Source organism: Emys orbicularis, chromosome 1 (genome assembly GCF_028017835.1).
Source record: "Emys orbicularis isolate rEmyOrb1 chromosome 1, rEmyOrb1.hap1, whole genome shotgun sequence".
NCBI lineage: Eukaryota > Metazoa > Chordata > Testudines > Emydidae > Emys > Emys orbicularis.
The window spans coordinates 171,991,537-172,012,928 of record NC_088683.1 but is presented as its reverse complement, the minus strand read 5'-3'; the positions used below and the strand labels follow the sequence as shown (position 1 = coordinate 172,012,928).

The 21,392-nt window shown below is 42.7% G+C and overlaps 1 protein-coding gene across 1 annotated transcript; it reads right to left on the bottom strand.

The window, feature by feature from the left end:
* Positions 1-1,649: 1,649 nt before the first annotated feature.
* On the bottom strand, positions 1,650-8,635 carry LOC135874156 (T-cell receptor-associated transmembrane adapter 1). The gene is made up of 5 exons (XM_065398908.1): positions 8,524-8,635; positions 6,681-6,717; positions 4,309-4,370; positions 3,121-3,179; positions 1,650-1,901 (listed from the first exon to the last, which is right to left on the bottom strand). Exons 1-5 carry the CDS (start codon positions 8,633-8,635, stop codon positions 1,650-1,652), a joined length of 522 nt encoding a protein of 173 aa, XP_065254980.1.
* Between the last annotated feature and the right edge of the window lie 12,757 nt (positions 8,636-21,392).

Genomic DNA, 21,392 nt, shown 5'->3' with positions numbered 1-21,392 from the left:
CCATTAACTAGGGTGACCAGACAGCAAATGTGAAAAATCGGGACAGGAGGTGGGGGGTTAATATGAGCTTATATAAGAAAAAGACACAAAAATTGGGACTGTCCCTATAAAATCGGGATATCTGGTCACCTTACCATTAACAGAGATGCTGTTCAAAACTTTTTTGGCTCATGGGGCCAAGAGCTTGTTGATATAAGGCTCAGTCTTTACTTTGATTCAATCTCACTCGACTATGGTAACTAAAGTGACCAGATTAAGATAGCATTTCTTGTTCTGATGTTCCTGTGTTTAGGTTCAGGTTTACCTCTTTTTGGGGGGCAGGGAGGTATTAGCCTGGGGAATTGTTTTCTTATAATGCTTCATGTATTTTCTATTGATTCCCTACTAGCATTATTTCTGCCTCTGTAACATTAGTTGTCTACATCTCACTTAGAATGAAATAGTTTCTAGGAAAGCAAGTTAATTTGTGTGTTGCTTTTAAATGGGACCTTGAGCAATCAAGTTCTTTCTGCTTTTCTTTGGCACCAGAGCCCATTATGCTTTTTATATGGGAAAAATCTACCCCTTTGCCCTGGCACCCAGATGCAGCAGCATTATAGCAGTGGTGTGTTATTGTTTGCTACTATTACTATTTACAAAGCACACAAAATGTGCCATACATAAAATTAGTCTTTGCACCCAAAGAGCTTTCAAACTAAAATTGTGCTGTACGTTTTAAGTATGACGTATGCATATAGTTACTGAATTGTTAGGAAAAGTCTTTTTATTCCCCAGTCTTCCTAAAATAGTTTTTAAAGTGACAATGTAAAACCCAGTAGAAATCATTCTGTCCTCCTTGGGAGGCTTATTTTTACAGATCATTTGCCACTTTCTTTTATAGACTGTTGAATACAGACAGATAAAATGTTATTGGTACAGAAGTAGAGATTTGAGATTCTGGTACTGTTCACCATAGGAAGCTAAGAGTATATAAGGGATATGATTAAATTTGCTGGATGTACAAAGCACTAATGAAATGAACTGAAGCAGTTACATTATTTTCTAATTAACCTTAAATATTACTGCAGGTCACAGTAGGAAAGTATTAAATATTGAACAGCAGAACAAGTTTTAACTATTAAATATGTCAGTCTTAAAGTGCCTCTGATGATTTCCCAAACTACTTCTGAAACAACATAGAATAACAGACAAAATATGCTAGCTTTCTACAGAGGTCCATGGATCCCACTTCAAGGGATCTAAAATGGGCCACATGGCCAACAGAAATGAAGAAGTAAGTCCTGCTATAAAGTATGCAGGATAATTGCTAATTTGGGGGGCAAATTCTGAGAGATACTTGGCTCTTGTAACTCCTTTACAAAATAGATAAATATGAAGGCGGCCAGCTCTTCTTTGGGTTGCTTTAAAAATTAGCAGTCTGTGTCTAAAATCCTGCTACCTGCTGACCTAAATTAGTTTGCAGTTACGCCCAGCAATTTGAATGCATCACTTACCCATTTATACCATTGATCAGTGTTTCATTTACCAAGCTATTCTCCCAAATTCAGGATACTATTTATTCAGTCTCTTTCCCCCAACATAAACAAGTGAAAGATCTACTTTATCTTGTGTGATCATTTGGGTCAGGGATCCTCTTTAGAAGTCTTTTCCTATGTTGCATGAATCAAGCCAAACAGTCTGATAGGGTCATCATGAATGGCTTCCTCTGTTGGTTTATTTTCAGCGGCCAGCTGGTCACTGTTGAGATAAATGCTAGTTTGGGAAGCCAGGGTGCTGTTTTTAGATGGCATCTCTTCTTCATTCACTTCTAACGGAGGAGCTTTCTTTTTCCTAGGCTTCCTGTGTTTTTCCTTGATGCTGTGATCGAGGGAGGCATAGCACATCTGACTTTCAACATCCACCTGAGAGGAAAATCATTTTTGTTCAGTTTAATCCTTTTCTTAATCACTACACCTTTTAAGATTTTCAGCTTCTTAAGGCAACCCACCAGTCTGGAACCTTCAGCATAGTGTTCTTGTGAGATGTTTCAGTTTTGAAGGATGAGGGGTGTATTGTATAAGTCAGTGGTTTGCAAGTTATTTTCTGCCAAGGACCCCTTTGGCATCTGACTAAATGTCCTGGACCCCTTTAGTTTCTGGTACTATTGGAACATATCTGCCAATGTGACCTCTCTCTCACAGCATGTGTGAGGTCATGCTGTGCAGAGGATGCCATTTTGTTCTCTGTGCGGCAAAAGTGCCGGAACGCTGTTGTGTTCTGGCCTGGCTCAAGGGACAGACCCCTGCATAACTCAGGGTGGACACCCAGGGGTGTGGGAACTCCACTTTAGGAGCTACTGGTATAAGTCAACCCCAAATTTTTGGGATCAGAGACATCACTAGATGGTTTCCCAACCCTGTTTCTTCTTTTCCCTATCCTTGTATTTAGTAAAGAGTTAACTCAGATGCCAGTTTTTTTGCAGGGTGTGCAAAATCCTACACCGGTTTTGCTTTGGGAGTAGGGAGGATGTGTGGTGTTGGCCACAGGGTGTGGTATTTACTCTGGGCCTTACGTTTTTAGGGTACTTGTACTGGGCATGTTAGAGATAATCAAATATAGAACTGTATCCCTAATGAATTCATGATTACCATGTTTTTCAGCTTGCAACTTATTTGGCAACTTCTTATTAGCAATGGTTAGCAACATTTTTAATTTCAGGCCATTGCTGAATTTATAGTAGTGGATATGTCTTCCACATAACCAAAAATCCTGGTTTTCTAGTTTTTAATACAGTATCCCAATACTACATGGCTGAGTACATTACAAAACATTGGTAATCAAAATACTAAAATGACTTCAACATGTAATCTTTCATCAGACTAATGGATGAATTGACAAGTTTGACGCATCTGACTGGTACTTAGCTGCTTGCAATCCTCAGACTTGCTCAATTAAGGTCCTGATGGAGCAAAACACCCTACATACATGCTTAAGTGCTCTGCTGAATTGGTGTGTCCATTTTTGTAAGGAGAAGACTGAAGTCTTGGGTTATATTCTGCCATTGGGTACATGTGAGGAGCTCTGAGGCAAAGTGCCTTCCTTAATGCAGAAGGCTAAGAGCAAGAATATAAATAAGGGTACCTTTACTTCATTAGCGTGTCTCCGAGGATGGGCCTTCATTTGTTCATAGCAACATTCATCTAGAGATAATTAGAAATGGAAAAAATTTCATAGTGGTTAGAAGATTCTTCCTCTGATTAAAGAGTAAACAGACACCCTGTTATAGAACTCAATTCTCCAAATCTACTTTAGTGGAAGTTCAGGTTCTAAACTATATTCCCTCTCTCACTCTCCCGGCTGCCAGGAAACAAAAAGCTAGGAAATCCCTGGGTAGAGTTTATTTTCACGGTATCACATTATTGGACAGTATTAGGTTGTCCAGAAAAAGTTTTACTGGAACTTTTAATTATGGGATAACTTAAAACATTGACAGACTTGATAGTGCCAGTCGCCATGTAATTTGTCAGGTCTCACAAGCTAAATATAGCTGAGAAGGGACAGTACCTGGGTAAGAGAAATACCTGGCGTCAGGGTTAGAGTAACGGCAGGGCCGGGGGGGGGGGGGCAAAATGACAAGGTTCTATTCCTCGCTTTGCCACTAACTTTCTATGAATTTGGGCCAAGTTACCTTTTCTTTTCATGCCTCATTTTATGCCCTGGTAACATGGACATCTTCCCTCATAGAGCAGTTTTGAGGCTGAGGGTGTGAACACAAATTTGCACTGGTTCTAGTTAGACTGGTGCAAACCCCCTTGTGAACACTGGGTCTTCTTTGAGTTTAGTTTAAACCTATTGCTAATCTCTCTAAGAAAAAAAACAAAATAAGCCTAGTTGAATCTGAAATAAGTCCACGCAGCCTTTTGTACTGGTTTAACAATGCACCTTTAGTTAAACTGGTGCAACTCTGCAGGTAGACTAGACTAGCCCTTATGTGCTTTTGAGAACCTTTAAATAGCCCTCTTCATTCACATAGCTTAATGTCTGGAGAGTAAAATAGCAAACTCAGTTTGCACTAGTCAATCCACTGTCTCAGCACTATCCCAAGTTCTAGGTTAATATTATGGGAATTAACACATTTTGGTTTTAAAATGAGCAACTGGAGGTTCACTGCTTCTCTCCCCTGTAACTGGAACAAGTGCGTATCCATTTTATCAACAAACAGTGCTTCAGAAATTCATGTTTTAAGAGCCATTCATAAAGGATGTTAATCATTCTGACTCTAATTAATGTATGTTGATTTTAATAAGTTCTTAGGATAAGATATCTTACCTAAAATTTCCTGATTGAGGTTGCCATAAACTGGGCATTCTTCAGTATAATCATCATCATAGCTATAATGGGGAATCAGAAATAATTTTAATTCACTCTCTAATTGTGTGTTGAAGTATCTTATGCTGCACATAGTGAACCTGACTCTTTTTTTATTTAAATTGCAGTGGTGTCTGGAGGCCCCAATCCAGGTTAGGAGCCCATTGCGCTGAGCACTTTTCATATCGACCTACATACATAGATAATTAACAAAAACCATGTGCCTTAGAAGAGATTACAGTCCAAATAGACAAGACAGGTGAAGTGTGGGAGACAACAGGTATCGTTTTACAGATAGGGGACCTGGGGCAAGGCGTCTGTGGAACAGCCAGGAGTTGAACCCAGATCTCCTGAGTCCCAGTTCAGGATCTTAATTGTAAGATCATCCTTGTAGTTCACTTGAAGAATTTAATATGCTTGTAATCAGTTTTGTAAAAACCACACTTAGCCCAAATATTTTCTGACCTTCAAAGCTCTACAAACTGAAGGTGATGAAAGTGTAGAGGAGAAAAGCAGATCTGAAGAAGGAAAAAGAAATCATTGGCAAGTGCAATCCCCAGTTTGCATTATAGAACATCCAGAATCTTCCAGGTCTTGGTGCTCAAGAGCATCCTATACTCAATGAATGGTATAATTTAAAGGCTAGATGTTTTAAAATGACGTGTGCCCAAAAAATGGAAATTGTGCATGCAGGCTTCTGCATGCTGAAAGATGTTTTGTATGACACATTCCTAGCTATGCACCTTATTCCGTGCCTGATCAGAATGAATGAAGTCATGGGGTATAGTTTTTCAAATGGTATTTTTCATTGTTTGGGCAGTTATGGCTGTCTACATGCTAACTTCAGACAAATCAACGGCAGGGTATTGTTGGAGGACAGCATTTTTGTATTAAAGTTTTTATGTGTTTGTTTTGGGGTGAAGAAGGGCTTTGTCAATGTCTCCGTTTTCTGAAAAACATGAGGTTAGATCATCCAGAGCCATTTTTTTTTAAAACATATTCTGTAAAATATAAGTACAAATACTAAGAGTATGGAGTGGTAATTAATGAGAGCAGTTAGCAGTGAGTTCGGAGGGCTCATCTTCATTCTCGCTGAGGCCAAGCAATAATAAATACCCATTTAGCCTGCTATCCTAAACTGATTAACTCTATCATGCTTCTCATACAGCTAATAGAACTCCCTCCAACTGCTTAATAAAGTGAGTGCAGTATGTCCCATTACAAGTTGCATTCTTTCCTTCATTCCTTAAGTACCCCTTTTAGCTGTAAAAATGTTTCTATGTACAGTAACTCCTCGCTTAACGTTGTAGTTATGTTCCTGAAAAATGCGAATTTAAGCATTTAAAGATGTTAAGCGGGGTTAGGTTCCAGGGAAATTTTTTTTCACCAGACAAACTATATAGTATATAGATATACACACAGTATACGTTTTAAACAATTTAATACTGTTCACAGCTATGACGATTGTGAAGCTTGGTCGAGGTGGTGAAGTTAGAGGGTGGAAGAGGGAGGAATATTTCCCAGGGAATGTCTTGCTGCTAAATGATGAACTAGCAGTCGGCTGAGCCCTCCAGGGTTAACACATTGTTGTTAATGTAGCCTCTCACACAAGGCAGCATAGCAGACAGAGACAGACACATACCTTGTGTGTGGGAGAGAGAGAGAAATGCACACTGCCCCTTTAAGTAAGCTAACCCACTCTTAAATGCATTGTCTTTTTAAGTGGATCAGGAAGTTGAGGCAGCAGCTGCTGCTCCAAGCTCTCTATGCCTCTCTTCGTCAGTGTCCCCTCCCTGCTCTATATGGAGAAGGGGTAAGTGGAGTGCAGGAGCAGGGGGGGGGACACCCTGACATTAGCACCCCCCCACCCCCGCACAGCAAGCAGGAGTCTCTGAGAGCAGCTCCAAGGCTGAGGGCAGGAGCAGCACATGGCAGTGGGGAGAGGGACAGCTGAACTGCCAGGAATTGATAGCCTGCTGGGCGGCTGCAGCACAGGGAACTAGGGGAGTTGGGAGCTGATAGGGGGGCTACCAGTCCACCCTGGTTACAAGCCCCCACCAGCTAGCTGCAACGGGCTACTCTTCCTGCAAGCAGTGGACAAAGCAGGCAGCTGCCAAATGATGTTAAAAGGGATCATTGCACAACTTTAAACAAGCATGTTCCCTAATTGATCAGCAACGAAACGTTAACCGGGACGTCTTTAAGTGAGGAGTTACTGTACATCAAACAAGACCTTTCATATGTCCTCTGGTCCATTCCTTCAAATCCAGACATTGTAACTTAATACTCTATTTTAACCTTTTTAAATCAGACATAATTTATTTTCAACATACCTTGGATTATATTCTTGATAGTCTCTGTACGTGTAACCTGGAAAATATTTTAAAACACAAGTAGTTTAAGCAGAAAGAAAATATTAATTGTGTAATTGTTGAACAGTTCCATTTGCTGTCTTTACGGCTTCGTTCTGAACAGAATTGTATTGTGTGACTCCTGGAGAGAAACGTGATGTGAGTCTAAGAATGTCTCCGTAGCATTGTTCATGCTGTTTGTGTGAGATTGAAAACTGTAGGCTCTCCGATTCAGATTGAGGATTTTTTTTTTCCTCAGGAGTATCTAGATTTAAATTGTGACTAACACAGGTTATTAATATTCTGTGTATTGTACTAATGCCTACAAGCCCCCATTAAGTCCCCATTTTAGTCACTGTGCCCAAAGAATTTACAGTGTAAACTTATGATGCACCACAATAGGTGGAGATAAACAGGATGTGGTAGAACAAAGAAACAATGAAAGAATGCTGTCTGAGTAAGCAGTAGCCTTGGCAGGCTCACCACCTTTTCCTCTTCATTTGGTTTTACAAACATTACTAGTGATGTCTCAGTAAGGAGGTACCTACTGTTACACAAATAGGGAAAGCGAAGCAGAGAGTCCCAGGACACAAAGGGATGAATTGTTGGAGCTGGGTTTAGAATTCAAGAATTCCTGGCTCTCAGTTCTGCATTCTGGCCTCCAGAATGTGCCTCTCAGGAAATCTGATTGCATGGACATCACATCCTCAATCTCATTGCTCCCCTGCTTAGTTTTGGAAATAATTTCATTCTCATCATAAAAATATTTTACCTTGCAGCTCATTGAGTAGGTGTCACCTTAGCAGCTCTCAGCCAAATCGTTTTCCTTGTACGCTGCAAGTACCAGTTGTTTACATAGGACTTCTTTATTCACAATTTGTATACCTGTGTACCAGTATAGTTAAAGCAATATAACCCCCTCTCTAGTAGGAACACAGTTATACCACTCCAGGACTGGTTATATCAGTACGGCTTACTCCTATATAGGAAGGGGAATAAGCTATCTTTATACTGGTGTAACTACATCCACTCTAGGGGTTGTACTGGTATAGTTGTTTCAGTTTAAAAAAAAAAAAAAATCACACCCCTATTCAAAAATAATTATACCAATGTAAAATCTGTGTGTAGACCAGACCAATAGTCATGGGCTAGCATCCATGAAGCAAAATAAGTCACCTCTTTGTCAGCAATAGGATGGCTTGACAGCTACCTTGGTGTGCGCGCACACTCATGCACACACACATACACAACCCCACACACACACACACCTTTCCCCCCTCCTTTGGAGCACAGCTGAATTCCTAATGAAGAAAAAATAGAATCTGGATGAAATCTGAAATTCTAATAAGCATTCCTGAATTCAGAGGGAGAAAATATTGCCGCCTAGATTCATCGCTTGTATTAATGTGTACTTCTAGTGCTGTCGTGTCTGAAATTCAGGTAGCTAAAACTTACAGATGGGGGAAATTGTCTATGTGAAAAATGTTGAAAACATTATCTGAATTAAAATCTGCCCCTTCCTCATGTCTGGCTGGCTCGTTTGGGGACAGTAGGTTGGAGGATTGTTTTTACTTTTTTTTTAAATTATTGAGTCATACTGATTTGAAAGCTTTTGTTTTTAGTTGTCATACCATGTGACATCAGGTACCCATGCCTTGCAAGTTAAAAATGCATTAGTACTAGAATAAATTTTTAGAAAAAGATTCATTTTAAAAACCTTGTCTGCTTGCCAGAAAATTCCCAGTGGTGATGAATTTGTTTGTAGTCTCTCTCAAATACTCAAACACAATCTTTTGCGTGCGCATGCACGAACGTCATTTCTTACCTTTTTGCTTGTTTGCTATGCAGTATGAAATATTTATGACCAATGAAACAATCAGACCCATAGTCATAAAGGCTAGAAGTCCCCAGATTGAAAAGTGGCATTCAAACTCCATTTCTGTAACAGAAAGCAAATTCCTGCATATTATGCGTTGTCTAATAGCTGCACTTCCCCTTCCCCACCCCCCCACCTCGCCCCCTTTAGTTGAGGTGGTGACTTTAATTTTTTATTCCAGTCACAGCCACTGACATGCAACCCAATTAAATACTCGTGAGAACGTTTGGATGTCAAAGAGTAGGAAACTAGTGTTGATAAACTACTTGTAGTGATGACACGTAACCCCACTCTAGGTCAAACCAAAATTATCAATTTTGTTATCAATTTATGATCCCCAAACTACTAGGAAAATAGAAAGGCTTCTACCACACAAATGCACAGATGTATTTTTTTTTTCAAAAACTGCTCGTTTGTGGCTGAATTACATGGGTTGGTGAGCCAAATTCTGAAGTTATAGACAAGCCTTAAGGCTACGTCTTCACTACAGGGGGGGTCGATTTAAGATACGCAAATTCAGCTACGCGAATAGCGTAGCTGAATTCGACGTATCGCAGCCGACTTACCCCGCTGTAAGGACGGTGGCAAAATCGACCTCCGCGGCTTCCCGTCGACGGCTCTTACTCCCACCTTCGCTGGTGGAGTAAGAGCGTCGATTCGGGGATCGATTGTCACGTCCCAACGGGACGCGATAAATCGATCCCCGAGAGGTCGATTTCTACCCGCCGATTCAGGCGGGTAGTGTAGACCTAGCCTTATATGAAAATTAATCTGGAATAAAGTATAGTGTGAATTGAACGCAGATTAACTATTCCTGATTAACTCCATGTGTGGACACTCTTATTCCAGAATTAGAGTGCCTTATTCCAAACTAGTTTAAACTAATTCTGGAATATGAGCATTCAAACATGGAGCTAATATGGAATAGGTGTTCTGGAATAACTCCCTGGATAGTCAAGGCCTTACTCTCTATTCAGGCAAAACTATTGGCTTCAGTGGGAGTTTGCCTCTTTAAAGACTAAGACTTCATTATTTGGTCGTATATTGGGACTTTTTTTTTTTTTTTCCAAAAGGACCCCAAGGGTTGGTCTATTCTTGCATCTTCATATTTTCTGCTCCTTCTCCACATCTCCTTTCCAGTGAAAAATATATTAGCCCTGTTTCTCCCTCTTCCCCTACCAAAAACTGCCATTTTCTCCTCCTGACCAGCTGGGCTACTGGTCAGAAGTCTTTCTACCCCGTCAATGAGATGGGGGAGAGAAGTTGAGGACCCAGCGCTGTAAGAATATAAGCAGCTGGGAGTCCATGGACCTCCAAAGGATTTCAGAGGCAGATCTTAGCAACAATAGCTTCAAAGGAACCCTAAAGTAATAACCAGCCAGTATTAATTGTGCATATATTGCCCAACACTGTGGCCTTTAATTTCAAAAGGGGGAACTATACAAAAATGAGGGGGTTAGTTAGACAAAAGTTAAAAGGTTCAGTGACTAAAGTGAAATCCCTGCAAGTTGCGTGGGCCCTTTTTAAAGACACCATAATAGAGGCTCAACTTCAATGTATACCCCAAATTAAGAAAAACAGTAAAAGAACTAAAAAAGAGCCACCGTGGCTTAACAACCATGTAAAAGAAGCAGTGAGAGATAAAAAGACTTCCTTTAAAAAGTGGAAGTCAAATCCTAGTGAGGCAAATAGAAAGGAGCACAAACACTGCCAACTTAAGTGCAAGAGTGTAATAAGAAAAGCCAAAGAGGAGTTTGAAGAACGGCTAGCCAAAAACTCCAAAGGTAATAACAAAATGTTTTTTAAGTACATCAGAAGCAGGAAGCCTGCTAAACAACCAGTGGGGCCCCTTGACGATGAAAATACAAAAGGAGCGCTTAAAGATGATAAAGTCATTGCGGAGAAACTAAATGGATTCTTTGCTTCAGTCTTCACGGCTGAGGATGTTAGGGAGATTCCCAAACCTGAGCTGGCTTTTGTAGGTGACAAATCTGAGGAACTGTCACAGATTGAAGTATCACTAGAGGAGGTTTTGGAATTAATTGATAAACTCAACATTAACAAGTCACCGGGACCAGATGGCATTCACCCAAGAGTTCTGAAAGAACTCAAATGTGAAGTTGCGGAACTATTAACTAAGGTTTGTAACCTGTCCTTTAAATCGGCTTCGGTACCCAATGACTGGAAGTTAGCTAATGTAACGCCAATATTTAAAAAGGGCTCTAGGGGTGATCCCGGCAATTACAGACCGGTAAGTCTAACGTCGGTACGGGCAAATTAGTTGAAACAATAGTAAAGAACAAAATTGTCAGACACATAGAAAAACATAAACTCTTGAGCAATAGTCAACATGGTTTCTGTAAAGGGAAATTGTGTCTTACTAATCTATTAGAGTTCTTTGAAGGGGTCAACAAACATGTGGACAAGGGGGATCCGGTGCACATAGTGTACTTAGATTTCCAGAAAGCCTTTGACAAGGTCCCTCACCAAAGGCTCTTACGTAAATTAAGCTGTCATGGGATAAAAGGGAAGGTCCTTTCATGGATTGAGAACTGGTTAAAGGACAGGGAACAAAGGGTAGGAATTAATGCTAAATTCTCAGAATGGAGAGGGGTAACTAGTGGTGTTCCCCAAGGGTCAGTCCTAGGACCTATCCTATTCAATTTATTCATAAATGATCTGGAGAAAGGGGTAAACAGTGAGGTGGCAAAGTTTGCAGATGATACTAAACTACTCAAGATAGTTAACACCAAAACAGATTGTGAAGAACTTCAAAAAGATCTCACAAAACTAAGTGATTGGGCAACAAAATGGCAAATGAAATTTAATGTGGATAAATGTAAAGTAATGCACATTGGAAAAAATAACCCCAACTATACATACAACATGATGGGGGCTAATTTAGCTACAACGAGTCAGGAAAAAGATCTTGGCGTCATCGTGGATAGTTCTCTAAAGATGTCCACGCAGTGTGCAGAGGCGGTCAAAAAAGCAAACAGGATGTTAGGAATCATTAAAAAGGGGATAGAGAATAAGACTGAGAATATATTATTGCCCTTATATAAATCCATGGTTCGCCCACATCTCGAATACTGTGTACAGATGTGGTCTCCTCACCTCAAAAAAGATATTCTAGCACTAGAAAAGGTTCAGAAAAGAGCAACTAAAATGATTAAGGGTTTAGAGAGGGTCCCATATGAGGAAAGATTAAAGAGGCTAGGACTCTTCAGTTTGGAAAAGAGAAGACTAAGGGGGGACATGATAGAGGTATATAAAATCATGAGTGATGTTGAGAAAGTGGATAAGGAAAAGTTATTTACTTATTCCCATAATACAAGAACTAGGGGTCACCAAAAGAAATTAATAGGCAGCAGGTTTAAAACAAATAAAAGGAAGTTCTTCTTCACGCAGCGCACAGTCAACTTGTGGAACTCCTTACCTGAGGAGGTTGTGAAGGCTAGGACTATAACAATGTTTAAAAGGGGACTGGATAAATTCATGGTGGCTAAGTCCATAAATGGCTATTAGCCAGGATGGGTAAGAATGGTGTCCCTAGCCTCTGTTCGTCAGAGGATGGAGATGGATGGCAGGAGAGAGATCACTTGATCATTGCCTGTTAGGTTCACTCCCTCTGGGGCACCTGGCATTGGCCACTGTCGGTAGACAGATACTGGGCTAGATGGACCTTTGGTCTGACCCAGTACGGCCTTTCTTATGTTCTTATGTTCTTATATAGTGGGGGGATATGGGGGCAGCTTGAGGCCCCTCCATCCCATGTCCTCCTCTCCTTGGTGCCCCAGACAGGTACCCAGGCAGGAACCTCACTCACCAAATGCCTTCCTCATTTTTCACAGTGGTTCATCTTGTGATGCTAACTTAGCTCATTCAAATTCTCCACCATCAAGCCTGGGTGAGAAGACCATAGTGTCTTTGCAACCTCCTGCTCTGACGTAGCCACAAAACTGGGCAGAGTGTCATGCGTCTGACTACTCTTATCTGCCAAGTAGTGGGAAAACTATTCCCAGAGAGAAACACTCAACTGTATGAGTAGAGGCAACCTGAATCTACATCTGCTTCTCTGTAGGTTCTTGCTTCTCCCATCATGGCAGTATCTGAGCATTTGAAATGGATCTCTGCAGGAGAGGGAGGGTGTTGAAAGCACTTGAACTCCAGTAATGCTGCAGGAAAGGACTGAGCTGGAAAAGGGGCCAATGGGGGGGTTGGGGAGTGGGGTGGCAATTGGAGTGAACGTTGATCAGCAGGTCTGATCTGACCCTTAATGTCATTCTCATTTGATGTCCTTGAACTTCCTTTGCCTATTTTTTACAAAGGTCTAAAGGGGGGAAACTTTTTCCTTGCAGGAAGGGCCAGGGCTTTCACTCCTGTTGAGAAAAGACAGCCCAGCTCATTAGTTGCTGCTTGTTAGCTGCTGCTCAGCTCATTAGCTGCTGCTCACCTGGAGCATTGCTCCCTCTGGTTGCAGCACTTTTTATTTCCTAATGAATGTACATACTGCAAGAGCTGCTTTAAAAAAAAAAAAAAAAAAAAAAAAAGCCGAGCAGCGGTTGCTTCTGTGTAAAATGTCCTTTTCATAAGGTCCAATCCATTGGTCATTAAAGTCAATGGAAAAACTCTAAATGACTTTTAAGGGTATTGGATCACACCCTTAGAATTCAATTTTGCTACCATTGAGGCCAATGACAAAGCTTCCATTGATTTTACTGGGAGCAATGTCAGGCTCACAATTATTGCCCTGTGTCTGTACAGAACAACTGCTCAGTAGCCAGAGCTAGAAATATACCAGAAGAGCCAGGAGATGGTACTTGGTAGTAAAATTGCTCCCATCACAAATTGCACAGGTCTCTGGTATAAGATTCCTTCCCCCACAATTATTCCTCCTCACGCACTATTGTCACCAAATTTGAAATAATTTATACCTCCAGACCAGTGGCACTGCTAAGGGCACCTGCATGACCCCACAATATGCCAACATTTTTATGGCTGACCTGGAACAATGCTTCCTCAGCTCTGGTCCACTCACGCCCCTTCTCTACCTACGCTACATTGATGACATCTGGACCCATGGGAAGGAGACTCTGGAAGAATTCCACCACGATTTCAACATCTTCCACCCCACCATTAACCTCAGCCTAGACCAAACTACACGGGAGGTCCACTTCCTAGACACCACGGTACGAATAAGTGACAGTCACATTAACACCACCCTATACCGAAAACCCACCGACTGCTATGCCTACCTTCATGCCTCCAGCTTCCATCCTGGACACACCACACGATCCATCGTCTATAGCCAAGCGCTGAGGTACAACCGCATTTGCTCCAACCCCTCAGACAGAGACCAACACCTACAAGATCTTCAAGCATTCTCAAAACTACGATACCCGCCCGAGGAAATAAGGAAACAAATCAACAGAGCAAGATGTGTATCCAGAAGCCTCCTGCTGCAAGACAAGCCCAAGAAAGAAACCAACAGAACTCCACTGGCCATCACCTACAGTCCTCAGCTTGAACCTCTCCAACGCATCATCAGTGATCTACAACCCATCCTGGACAATGATCCCTCACTTTCACAGACCTTGGGAGGCAGGCCAGTCCTCGCCCATAGACAACCCACCAACCTTAAGCATATTCTCACCAGCAATCACACACCGCACCATAGTAACTCCAACTCGGGAACCAATCCATGCAACAAACCTCGATGCCAGCTCTGCCCGCATATCTACACCAGTGACACTATCACAGGACCTAACCAGATCAGCTACAACATCACCGGTTCATTCACCTGCACGTCCACCAATGTTATATATGCCATCATGTGCCAGCAATGCCCCTCTGCTATGTACATCGGCCAAACTGGACAGTCCCTACGGTAAAAAGATAAATGGACACAAGTCAGATATTAGGAATGGCAATATACAAAAACCTGTAGGAGAACACTTCACTTCAACCTTCCTGGACACACAATAGCAGATTTAAAGGTAGCCATCCTACAGCAAAAAAACTTCAGGACCAGACTTCAAAGAGCAACTGCTGAGCTTCAGTTCATTTGCAAATTTGACACCATCAGCTCAGGATTAAACAAAGACTGTGAATGGCTAGCCAACTACAAAAGCAGTTTCTCCTCCCTTGGTGTTCACACTTCAACTGCTAGAAGAGGCCTCATCCTCCCTGATTGAACTAACCTCGTTATCTCCAGACTGATTCTTGCCTGCCTATTTATATCTGCCTCTGGAAATTTCCATTACATGCGTCTGATGAAGTGGGTATTCACCCACGAAAGCTTATGCTCCAATACATTTGTTAGTCTATAAGGTGCCACGGGACTCTTTGTTGCTTCCCCCACAAATCTCTTCTTTGTAGAATTGTTTTAACCATAACTTTCTCTCTAAAAGAATGTTGTTGGTTGTTACACACTATCCATCCACAGCCACTTTTTGAAGCATTTTAAACTAAGTCATTGAATTTCCATTCCTTGCCTTTTTTCAGCCTCTCCCCCTCGGTATTCGTTTGTATAGTAGTACGATGATTTTATCTGTAGAGCACCAACAATGTATTTCTCATTGTGTCCTATTGACCTCAGTCACTGCAGCTCGAATCTTGCCTCTGGTTTTCAGGGTGATTTGACCTGAGGCAACAAGGAGGTCCAACAACTTGCCAGGATACAGTGGCACAGTGAGTGTATGGCATAGCCTCTCTTAGAACTCCCTGCTTCCCAGCTCTTTGCTGAAACCACTAGCTGACATGGCTGCTTCTTCATTGACAGCCAACTGACTTGTAATCAACTTGATACCCAGGCTGCAAGTTGTTCTCTTATTTAAGGGTTAAGGCCCTGATACGACAAAGAGAATGGCATACCGGGACCTCTATGTCTTTCCTGAGTCCCAGGGAAGTCAATGGGGCTTCACAGGTACAGAGATCTGCCAGTAACAGGGGCTAAGTGGTGTTACTTAATCATAGAAGATTAGGGTTGGAAGAGACCTCAGGAGGTCATCTAGTCCAATCTCCTGCTCAACACTAACTAAATCATCCCAGCCAGGGCTTTGTCAAGCCAGGCCTTAAAAACCTCTAAGGATAGAGATTCCACCACCTCCCTAGGTGGTAACCCATTCCAGTGCTTCACCACCCTCCTAGTGAAATAGTGTTTCCTAATATCCAACCTAGACCTCCCCCACTGCAACTTGAGACCATTGCTCCTTGTTTTGTCATCTGCCACCACTGAGAACAACTGAGCTCCATCCTCTTTGGAACCCCCCTTCAGGTAGTTGAAGGCTGCTATCAAATCCCGCATCACTCTTCTCTTCTGCAGACTAAACAAGCCCAGTTCCCTCAGCCTCTCCTCGTAAATCATGTGCCCCAGCTTCCTCATAATTTATGTTGTCCTCTGCTGGACTCTCTCCAATTTGTCCACATCCTTTCTGTAGTGGGGAGCCCAAAACTGGACGCAATACTCCAGATGTGGCCTCATCATTGCCGAATAGAGGGGAATAATCACTTCCCTCGATCTGCTGGCAATGCTCCTACTAATGCAGCCCAATATGCCGTTAGCCTTCTTGGCAACAAGGGCACACTGCTGACTCATATCCAGCTTCTCATCCACTGTAATCCCCAGGTCCTTTCCTGCAGAACTGCTGCTTATGTAAGGGGACTGTTGCCCCCTTACTAACATTCAGTGGGGGTGTTTTGGTTGGCTTGCTCCCAGTACTAAAAGGGGAAGGGTAGATGGCAAATCAGGAGCCTGAGACTGACAGTCCCCAGGAACAATGGGGAGAGGCCAATGCTCCAGATCAGCCTGATTGACAGGGCGGGCAGGCTAATCAGAGGGTCAGGAGGCGAGGGAGGTCCCGTCCTCCGTGTGAGCTGGAATTGCCTGGGTCAGACTGAGTGGGGCCGAGCTAAGGAGAAAGCAGGGGCCCAAGCTGAGCTGGAGAGCAGAACCCTGCCAGATCCAGAGGCGCAGCCACAGAGCCAGAGACAAAGCCCAGGGAGAGCAGATCCTGAGCTGGGAGCAGAGCTGCAGCCCCAAAGCCAGAGCACAGCCAGGAGAGAGCAGGGGCCTGAGCTAAGTTGCTGGGAGCAGAGCTGCAGCCCCAAAGCAGAGTTACAGAAGCAGCCTGCAGAGCAGACCTGTCCTGGGGCAGAGCTGTAGCAACCAGAGCCAGAGAGGCCAGAGAAGCAGCCCAGGGAGCTGGAGGCAGAGCAGCAGCCGTGCTGAGGCAGAGTGGAGCTGGAGCTGGGGCTGGAGCAGTCCGGAGCTGGGTGCGGTGAGCAGCTGGGGAGAGTGAGGGGGACCCTGGCAGTGGGCCCAGCGCAGGGAGATACCTCAGCCAAGAGGCCTTGCAGGCCAGACTTGGAGGGGGATCGTAGCCCTGACAGGGCGGGGGCAATGCTGGGAAGAAGGGTCCTGCCACCTAGAGCCTGAGAGCGTGTGGCCACCGCCAGAGCAAGTGTCCAACCCACAGCGTCTCTGCAGCACAGCCAGGGCCTGAGAAGGAGGCCCGGGACCTACAAGGAACAGACTGTGAACTGCCCTGACGTTCCAGAGACACTGCTTGTGATATTCCCTGCCTCAGAGCAGGGTGATGTGTTTCCTTTAACCTTTTCCATTTTTCCTTATTCTTTTTTAAAAGTAATTGTTAATTAAACAACTTGTATTTGCTTTAAATTGTATAAGATGATCAGTGGGTCAGGGAGGTGCCCAGTGCAAAGAGAGTACCCCGGAGTGGGGACACCCTAGCCCCTGTCCTAGGTGACCACAGCAGGGTTGGGGGTCAAGCCCCCCAGGAATCCTGGGCCCAGCCTTGTCGGGGTTTACGAGGACTCTGCCAGACAGGAGAGTGGAAGGGGAGTCCTCAAGGGCAGGGAGGCCTCTGGGTAAAGGAAGTGGGAGCGAGGACTCGGATCCTTTCGCTAGCCCACTTCACCGGGGTAGTGCAGAAGCCAGGAAAGTTCCCCACAATAGCGGGACCATTCCCCCGCTTACACTTAGCTAGTCGGTCCCTAGCCTGTAGCGATGCATGGGATTCTTCCGTCCTAAGCGCAGGACTGCACTTGTCTATGTCCAGGACTCTGCACTCATCAGGTTTCTTTTGGCCTAATCCTCCAATTTGTCTAGGTCACTCTGGACCCTAGCCCTACCCTCCACCATATCTACCTCTCCCCCCAGTTTAGTGTCATCTGTGAACTTGCTGAGGGTGCAATCCATCCCATCATCCAGATCATTAATAAAGATGTTGAACAAAACTGGCCCCAGGACCGACCCGTGGGGCACTCCGCTTGATACCGGCTGCCAAATAGACATCAAGCTGTTGATCACTACCCATTGAGTCTGACAATCTAGCCAGATTTCTATCCATCTTATAATCCATTCATCCAATCCATACTTTTTTAACTTGCTGGCAAGAATATTGTGTTAGACCATATCAAAAGCTTTGCTAAAGTCAAGATATAGCACGTCCACTGCTTTCCCCATATCTCATCATAGAAGGCAATCATGTTGGTCAGGCACGACTTGCCTTTGATGAATCCATGTTGACTGTTCCTGATCACCTCCCTCTCCTCCAAGTGCTTCAAAACGGTTTCCTTGAGGACCTGCTTCATGATTTTTCCAGGGACTGAGGTGAGGCTGACAGATCTATAGTTCCCCGGGTTCAACAATGTGTGGAATATTTTGAGCACTATAACCACATTGCTCCCTCTGATTCAATCTCTCTCTCTCTCTCTCATGCTAACATTCTCTCACATGGGGCATGAAACCTCCTTAGTGCATTTTCTTAAATATTAAGAAAAATATTTTCTTGGCAAGTGCAGTGCTGGTTTCAAGAAGCCCTATTTTTTTTCTCCTTCTCCCAGAAGAGACACTGCTGCAGTCAGATCACAGCTGTTGCTACTGTGAGACTTCTCCCATTATTTTGCAGTGCGTCTGAGACATCCTTCGGGCCTCTGCTTTCTGAGACTACAGTTCTGCCTGCCTAAAGTATTTCTAGACTCTCCTTAGCTATGCTGGCTCTCCTTCGCTATGCTGTCTGAACACCAGTAACACCTTGTATGTTTACAAGTCCCTGCCATTTGAGGATCATGAATAGAACTTAGACTTCAGATCCCTATGAAATAGGTGTACATTACTCCCCTTTCTTCCCCAGGAGGAAATGAGGAACAAAGGGATCTCCTCTTAGGGGAAATTTCCAGGAACTGCAAAGGGTTTTGGGTCTCCTGATAATCTCCCCCAAATTTGCCCAGTGTCACATAAGTCTTGCAGCAGAACCAGGAATAGAACGCTGATCGCCTGAGTCACGGTCCGGTACCTTAATCACAAAACCATCCTTGCTTGTGTTTCTGTCTCACTCCTTCTGAAGATATTTATTACCCTTCTCCCCTCCCCAACCTCTCCTTTTGCTTTTCATTTTCTCTACTTTCATTTTATTGCCAGGCATGGGGGAGAGAAGGAAATGACGTGGCCTGAGAGGGAGGAAAGTATAAGGAGCTGTAATGGATAAAAATGTCACTCCTGCCTTCACTGGATTAGAAAGTTTTTTGTAGAAGAGTGAGTTTTAAGGTGGCTTGCAAGTGGTGTGTTTTTTTTAAAGCGGAGATGATGCCCCTTTCTGAAGTAGAGAAGGCCTGAAATTTAAAACAAACAAAAATCCAGTTTGTCCTTTTACTTAAGGAATATTGTGAATTTTAATCCTCCCTGACTTTGCTGGAGCAGGAAGAGCAGTCTGAGGTGTGAACTGAGCTTTCTCAGCCCCTAACTGAAGAGGCCGGGGTTACTGAACCTTTAAAATGAACAGTTCTCCCAGCAGTTCTGGGGGCATTTGATTTAATTTGGCATTAATAACAAACCAATATTTCAGTCTAGATAAAACTCACTTCTCAGTTAATCAGGTTTAACTTCCTTGGTATTTTAAGATGTCACAAGCCTCCTACGTCTTTAGAAACTCCTAGCAAAACCAGGAGATGCAAGATCTGAATTTCTAATGTAAAAAGACAACCAGACAATTAAAAACAAACTCCACAACTATTTAAAAGGAAAAAAAAAAAGGCTTGTAACTTCATTAAGAAATATTTAAAAGGGCTGAGGGGAGGCACACACCCAATTGAGCTTTTTCCTCAGGGGGTCACTTTACATTTAAATCTTAAGATTATTTTCCAAAGCCCTCATTCAAACATTCTGTTATTGGCTTTTATTTAAGTTGGAAATATAAATACACACACATCCCATTTCTGTTCTGAATCTTTAATCATTCTTATATAAGTGAACACATATTTGATCTGCTTGTCAGCCAACATTTTTTTTATATTTCATAAACAATGAGTCTTAAGATATCCATAAGGCCCTAAGAATGCCTCTGTGTCCCCGACCCTTTTTAAATGTAAATTTCAAGCTAATTTCACTATCTAAACAGAAAATGAGCAAAATCTTGTATTTCCATATTCCTAGCTTTATAGATATGTTCCCCTTCTTTTCCCCATCTGATCCTTTATCACCCGCATGCTTGCAATAGACTCCTACCTGTATTTACTATGCTAAATGAATTATTTTAATATCCACAACTTTGGCGGCAGTGGTGGGGGAAATCCAATAGCTCTGCACAGAAAAGAATGTCTGTTTAGATAACTGAAGCTGTCTCTCTATATATACTAGCAGGTGTAACCTGCAAAAATTGACCAGCTGTGCAAAAGATGCCCAAAAAATAAAATTGAGGGGGACCAAAAAAAGTGAGGGGAAAATGGAAAGAAAAGTCAGAATATTTGCTCTCTCATCATTTGGATTGCTCTATGGATTAATTTCTCTAATTTTAATTCTCATCCACATAATCTGCTGTTATATATTGCAAAAACAGTACATTTTGTGTAGGCGAGAGATTGTTTTTAAAGATCTTTATCACCACATTTGGTTGCATTCTCTCCATTTATATGTAAATAAGTGTGATCAAACTGAACCCTCTTTTAAAAAACAAGACAAAAGATTGAAACAATTGAGTTGTGTGTTTATTTAAAAAAAATGTCTCTCAGAACAAAGAAAATCTGTAGGAATAATAACTAGCTTGACTATAATAAATCTGCAATTTCATCAAGGGCTTCTAGGATCATTTTCAGACTCTGACAAAGAAACGTAAAGGGCTAGATTCCAATAATTTACTTGCTCTCAAAAGCAGCTTGCTCCAGGTACAAATCTTATCAAAGTCAACTGGGCTGCTTTTGCAGCAACATGCTCCTCTGTGTGTGAGGAAGAGGGTCATAATGTGGCCCAAAGAGCTTCATAAAACAATTAATGAGAACCAGGAATTCTAAGTTTCAATTTTTGTACCTTGTGGGGGGATATATTTAATACATTACATGGTTGTATATTAAAAACACTTTGCATTTGGGTCTCTTCTGAATTAATGCCACTTCTCGTGCTACTCTATTGTTTCCCCCAGCCAAGGGATTACTGGTTTGCAAACTAAGGGTCAAATTGAGAGGGGAGACTAAATGAAACACACACCTTCCTCTGGTCCCTTTAGTCCAGGGGTTCTCAAACTGGGGGGTGGGACCCCTCGGGGGGGTTGTGAGATTATTACATGGGGGGTCGCGAGCGGTCAACCTCCACCCCCAAAACCGCTTTGCTTCCAGCATTTATAATGGTGTTAAATATATAAAAAAGTGTTTTTAATTTATAAGGGGAGTCGCACTCACACTTGCTATGTGAAAGGGGTCACCAGTACAAAAGTTTGAGAGCCACTGCTTTAGCCTGTAAATTTCAACAACTGGATGATACGTGTGTGCTTTTTTTGGCTGCTGATCTTCAGGGCAGAGTC

What these genes read in the sequence shown, in the direction of transcription:
- LOC135874156 (XM_065398908.1), bottom strand. Translation starts at nt 8,635, where the DNA reads ATGGAGTTTGAATGCCACTTTTCAATCTGGGGACTTCTAGCCTTTATG. An exon ending in CATAGCAAACAAGCAAAAAG is followed by an intron (nt 6,718 to 8,523) that starts GTAAGAAATGAC and finishes AATATTTTCCAG; the next exon opens with GTTACACGTACAGAGACTAT. An exon ending in TATCAAGAATATAATCCAAG is followed by an intron (nt 4,371 to 6,680) that starts GTATGTTGAAAA and finishes TCCCCATTATAG; the next exon opens with CTATGATGATGATTATACTG.